Source organism: Delphinapterus leucas, chromosome 12 (assembly GCF_059928025.1).
Source record: "Delphinapterus leucas isolate spDelLeu-1000000601 "Yukka" chromosome 12, BTC_Dleu_Yukka2, whole genome shotgun sequence".
Taxonomy (NCBI): domain Eukaryota; kingdom Metazoa; phylum Chordata; class Mammalia; order Artiodactyla; family Monodontidae; genus Delphinapterus; species Delphinapterus leucas.
In genome coordinates, this window is record NC_143140.1 from 27,633,434 (window position 1) to 27,639,867 (window position 6,434).

Consider the following 6,434-nt stretch of genomic DNA (forward strand, 5'->3'; position numbering starts at 1 on the left):
TCCTCTGTTCTAATATAAAACATCTTCTTTTTTGATTGAGGAGAAGATTGTAGAGCTTAGGAAACAATAGTTCCCACGAAAGTGAAATGGAGCTTCAGTATTCCTGAGGACCCATGTAGTGTCAGTTCATAATTCTTCCATGTACCCAAATCTTGTATCCTCAACATTAATAAGGAGGGACAAAGGAGCACTTTTATTTTCTAGTCCTAATTTCCTAACCAGCTGCCATTCCAAGCAGCACTGACGCAAATATAACTAAAGTTAGCAAACATTTCTAGAAACTCTCTGTGGAACAAACCAATTAGACTTAGCCAAGTGATGTAGAATTGCAAGGTCCATCAGTAATAGTGAGAAATACTACCGACTCTTATTTTTGTGGCATTCTATGAAAGAAGAAAAAGGAAACAATGTTGTTCAAGACATTTCAGTGTTACAATTCAAGTCTACCCAAGAGGGTCTATTCAAAAAATATCAGAAGCTATGGTCATTCCGCTGAACAGGTGAGCTGCTTTACCATTGACCAGTTTGAAGATGTAGTTATGTGTCATTTAAAAACTGATGACAAAACAATACCAGTAACTTACATGTCTCCTCCCTCCTCTTCCTGACCCCTGGAAGCCACTCCAAAGAATGCCTTTCAAATGACATCCAATATTTCTTGAGAAAACTTTATAGTTACTGACAGGCACTCACACATCACAGCAGGAGACAGTTGGTTTCTGGCTTCAGTTAGATAACATCTTAGCCTGTGATCACAGACCACAATTTTGCAGACTTCCTCCCAATTCAATCATGAGTGCTGAAAAGAGAATGTGTAAATGCCTGTCTTCTTACTAAGGTTTATGCACAACCAGCTCCCTTGTATTCTCAAATATTTTACTCAATTAAAATCCCCCAAATTATTTCATTCATATTACCTTCCTCTGGATTTTTTGCAGGATGTGGTCAGGGCAGTTGACTGTGGATCTGAAGAGGGATTTTAGCTTCGTCTTGTGATTTCTCAGTAACTGCTCTTAATAAAGTCCTCACCTGTCTTATATACCAGCAGAGTAATAAAAACTGCATGTTCCCACCTGCATCTAAGTCCAGGGATCAACAGTAAATTCCATCCAATGATTGAATGGTACTTTGTGTAATTACCATGACATCAATTTGATCTTATCTTGTTTCAGCCCTCCGATCATTTTTTGTTTTGAGCCATTTCCAGGTGGTGTTGACTGCAAGGTCAGCCTATGAAACAAGAGTACGCTGTTATTTTCTACATAATTTTATCAAGACTTATACACAACATCCTGAAAGTTGACACTTTCCTATAAACAGGATCCTACAAGCATTACATTTAATTAGCTAAGTACCTGATGTTTACTTAAAACAGAAGAGCTGTAAATTTCAGATGCTAGATATAGAGCATTTCTAAGCTTACAACATTACTACAGTAGAAAACAGAAAAATAAAACACACACCTATTTAGACTTTTCTAAAATTAAATGTGCATCTGGCTTTAATAAGGATGCATGGAGAAGGCATGAGGCAATGCTGAGAAGGACTGATTGGTTCTCAATATTTGTGCCTTTCCCCACCTCATTTCACTTTTGTAAAACTCAGTTTCTTCTTAAACAGAAATTACATATGTTATGGCTTGCCAGCTGAGGAATGCTTAGCTCCAAGATTCCCGGTACATTGTCTTCCTAAAACCCACCAAGCACTTCAGGCTATGGCTGTGGCTGCGTCTATCCTGCTTTTAGGGTTGTGATCCTAAAATAGTTCAAGACTCCATTCGTTGAAGGAAGAGGGACCCCTTCCAGGGCCCAAGAGTGAGCACTTGTCTAACACTCAAAAATGAATTGTCCCAGGAGACACACATGCTGACAAGCAAGAGACTTTCCTGGGAAGGGGCACCCAGGCAGAGAGCAGCAGGGTAAGGGAGCCCATGAGAACTGCTCTGCCACGTGGCTCGCAGACTCAGGTTTTATGGTAATGGGGTTAGTTCCAGGTTGTCTCTGGCCAATCACTCTGACTCAAGGTCCTTCCTGATGGCATACGCATGGCTCAAGATGGATTTCAGCAAGAAGGATTCTAGGAGGTTGGTAGGACAATGGACTGGCGTCTCCTCTCTCCTTTTGACCTTTTGTAACGGAGAAGAACAAAATCTGACCCCATGTTGGATCTGTTTCTTTTACTTTAACCTTTGTTTTCCGTTGCTTTTGTTACTATAATCACCAAAAGGATACTGTCTATAGCTATAAGCATGCCTTGGGGAACGCTGCCACTCTGCCTGAATGTTAAACTAAAGTGACTTTGTTCAGCTCACAGGGAAACATCCTGACCCTGCCCACCTGAGATCACACAACGGTTTAGGCCAAAATGGCTTCTCTTATGTCAAGAAAGCCATTCCTGGTTCTCTTTCTCTGGGGACTCCATAACTTATCTGCTTACACGATTGAAACAGGAGGGAAGGGGGCGGGGCACCACCCTTAAAAGAATGACCTAGGGCTTCCCTGGTGGCGCAGTGGTTGAGAGTCTGCCTGCCGATGCAGGGGACACGGGTTCGTGCCCTGGTCTGGGAAGATCCCACATGCCGCGGAGCGGCTAGGCCCGTGAGCCATGGCCACTGAGCCTGCGCGTCCAGAGCCTGTGCTCCGCAGCGGGAGAGGCCACAACAGTGAGAGGCCTGCATACCGCAAAAAAAAAAAAAAAAAAAAAAGAATGACTTAGTTTGAGGACACAACATAAACTGATTAGAACCAAGTAGGTGCAAGATGGCAGATGGATGAGTCGACTTCCACTAGACCTTGAGCCTCAGTATATGTTCATTGTAACACATCAGCAAGCTAAATGACACACCCACAGGAGCCATGACAGTTCCAAGTCTGACCATAAGGTCAAAGAGTGGGTGGTGACCCAATTCCTCGAAATCCCCACCCCTTCCCCAAAATAGTTGGAATACTCCTCCCACTTAGTAGCCTGTGAAATTACCCATCCCTATAAAAAAAAACCCATACCCTGGGGCTGCTCTTGCCTTCTGAGATGGCACACACTCTGTCTGTGGAGTGTGTTTCTCTCTAAATAAATCCACTTCTTACCTGTCACTTTGTCTCTCACTGAATTCTTTCTGCGATGAGACATCAAGAACCTGAGCTTCATTAAGTCCTGAGACCAGGTGTGTGATCTCAGTTAAAAGAGCATGGGTTCAAGTCCCAGTGTGTGGGTTCAAGTCCCAGTCGGATTTACACGGTTTCAGGATGACAAGGCAAATAGCCACCTTTACTAGGCAAAGTCCTGAAAGCATGTCATGGTACAGAGGAGGTGTCAGGAACATCTTTGCATAGTGGTATGACACGGTGAAGTACATACCAGCTATGCTAAATGCATGGATTTTTCCTAATGACGTTTTGTCATTTACATACTGAATTCTTTTTCAACATAACCACCTTTGTAAATGTTTCATATGATTAGTTGATTTGTTTTATAAAACATAATTTGATCTTTCTGATAGCAAAGTATGATTATCACAAACATTATGCTCTAATCAGAAGAACAGCTGAGGTATGTAAAATGCTTGCTTTTTCAAGTAGCTTTTGCTTCATATAATTCCAAATATAATTCCAAAGATATATTACGTGATTTTAAGTTTTGAAGCAATACAAGAGTATTTCCAATGAAAAGTAAGTCTTCCTCCTACCCCAAAATCCTCACTCCCATTCCCAAAGGTATCCATTTTTAACAATTTCTTAATGTTTCCAGAAATTATCTGTGTATATAAACACATTTTCTGGGGTTTTACTATATACAAACAGAAACATAATATACACATTGTTTAGTGTCCTACCTTCCTTTTTCTTTTTAAATCTAACAGTGTATCTTGGTGGTTTTTTCCATCCATATATTATGCAGATCTAGCCATACTTTTAAAATAGTACAGTAGCAGGAGTAGCCACACTGAAGCGGATGACAGGAACCATAAGAATCTGTAGCTGGTCACAATGGGAAGCAAAGGAGGGTTCGTCCCGCTTGGGCTCCTGTTCATCCTGGCTGTCCTCTGCCATGTAGGTCACAGCCTGGAGTGCTACAGCTGTATTAACCCAGCTAATGGCTGCACTACGGTCGTCAGTTGTTCACATAGTCAAGATACTTGTTTCATCGTTGAAGCCATGCCACCAAAAACTTACTACCAGTGTTGGATGTTTGACCGCTGCAGTTTCGAAGCCATTGCAAAATCCTTAGGGGAGAAGGAGCTTCAGTACCGCTGCTGCCAGGAGAACCTGTGTAACAAAAGTGATGGGACGAGTATATCAGGGAAAACAGCTCTGCTAGGCATCCTGCTGCTGGTGGCAGTCTGGCGCTTTTGTCTCTAAATCTACACCAGGAGGGCTTCTCCTAAATCTCCTGTTTCTGTATATGCCTTCTTTCCTGTGCGGCTGCATTCCAAAGGCTTTATATTTTCCAACTGGATCCTGTTGGGAAAGACTAAAACTAGCTTGAGCAACTCAGATAAGAGAGAGGAACTCAGAGAGACGCTGAAGACCAGTCCTATTAGCAGAGAAGACCTGTGTGAGGGAAAAAGTTTGAGTGAAGCGCACGTGATTTGAGGAAGGTTGCATGCTTCTTACTCTGAGCTCGAGTAGATTCTCTGCGATCCTCAGTTATTTCCCTCTGGTTCCTTGGGTGTAGTTAATGTGATCAGTACTTTTTTGGGAGACTGGGGCAGGGGGCTCCTTTTCAACAGTCTCTCTCGCAAGGCATGCTTTTTTCTCGCTTTTCATGGCCCCTGTATTGCCAGGTAGGCATGATGCATGTTCCAGGTGTGGGCTTGTCAGGGACAGAGATTCTTAATGACTGTTGTATTCTCAGCTAGAAGGAGGTAAGCTTTCCAGATGGCAGGGCACGGAAGCACAAGGTTTGCCTTTAGAGAGGTGCCAGAGGCTGAAATCTGACTTTTCCTCTGTCCTTAAATTTTGTATTGGCTTTGCTGTCTTTCGCTAGAAAAACTCAGTAGCATAAATTAATGGTGTGTTAAACCTGTCCCTCCCACTCCCCGCCTTTTTTATTGGAATGGTAGGCTGTCTTAGCTTTGTCACACACAGTTAAAAACTAAACATTTGAATATTCTATGTTACATGTGACTTGCAGTTATTAAGTGTGCTTATTTTATTTTATTATTTTTTTAACATCTTTATTGGGGTATAATTGCTTTACAATGGTGTGTTAGTTTCTGCTTTATAACAAAGTGAATCAGTTATACATATACATATGTTCCCATATCTCTTCCCTCTTGCGTCTCCCTCCCTCCCACCCTCTCTATCCCACCCCTCCAGGCGGCCACAAAGCACCGAGCTGATATCCCTGTGCTATGCTTATTTTAAATACTACTGGTAGGAAAACTCTTCATATGTGTACGTATATAATGCATGAATGGAACAGAAGGAGCCTTTGGGGTTGCGATTTGAGATTTCCAAATGACATCATGAACAGTAACAAGTCTGCAGGGATGTGTTTTACCTGCCGACATCCAGCCTGTTGGCTCCTGGCTGAGTCAGCACAGATAGTGTAAAGTACACTTGCAAGGGCTATTAGCATGCTGAGGCTTTCAGAAGCGCTACCAGTTTCCTAAAAAGTGGTATACCTTTTCAGGAGGGCAAAGGTTTGCCTTTTTCTTGTGGATACTGGTGAATAATTTAAGATCCAGTAGACTTAATGCCATTTGTATGCTTACAATCTTGGCTGTATTTGACAGCATAGCCCGCCTTTTGCTGATGAAAGTGGAATTTCTTGATTAACATTAAAAAAAAAAAAACTTGATTATGTGATCTGTTGGACAAACCAGAATGAATCTCATCAAATGCAAAAAAAAAAGAAAAAAAGTACAAAGTATTATGAATCATTAATTACTTAACCAGCCCTCTATTAATGATTATTTGGATTATATCCAGGTTTTTCCTACTATTACAAACAGTGCTCTAATTATCATCCTTGTTCTGGTTACGTGTACAATTATACTTCTAGGATACGCTTTTAGAAGTAGAATTGCTGGATCAGATTATGAATATTTTAAACTTGTATAGAGATTGTTCAAGCCCTCTTCTCCACACCCCCCAAAACTGATGTCATGAAATAAGTTAATTTTTGTGAAACAGATGAAATAGAGTATCTTATTTTCATTTGCATTTATATAATTCTGAGCAAAGTTGGACATCACTTCATAAATTATAGGTCATTTATGGATTATTTGTCCATAACTGCCTCTTCAAAAATATTTCTCAAGTTGTTAATTTTATCTTTAATTTTAAGCTTAACTTTTGACTCTTTTATGATATTTTTTACCATACAATAATTCTTAGGTAGTCAAATATATCTATCTTTAACTTTTTGACTTGTTGGTTTTATGTCATGCCAATGATACTAAAAAGAACTATTTGTATTTTATTCTAGGGTGT

General features: G+C 40.8%; 1 protein-coding gene across 1 annotated transcript; it reads left to right on the plus strand.

Moving 5' to 3' along the window:
- Positions 1-3,980: 3,980 nt before the first annotated feature.
- Positions 3,981-5,284, plus strand: LOC111168646 (CD59 glycoprotein-like). Its single transcript, XM_022562364.2, has one exon. It carries the CDS (start codon positions 3,984-3,986, stop codon positions 4,353-4,355), a length of 372 nt encoding a protein of 123 aa, XP_022418072.1. The 5' UTR covers positions 3,981-3,983; the 3' UTR covers positions 4,356-5,284.
- The last annotated feature ends 1,150 nt before the right edge of the window (positions 5,285-6,434 follow it).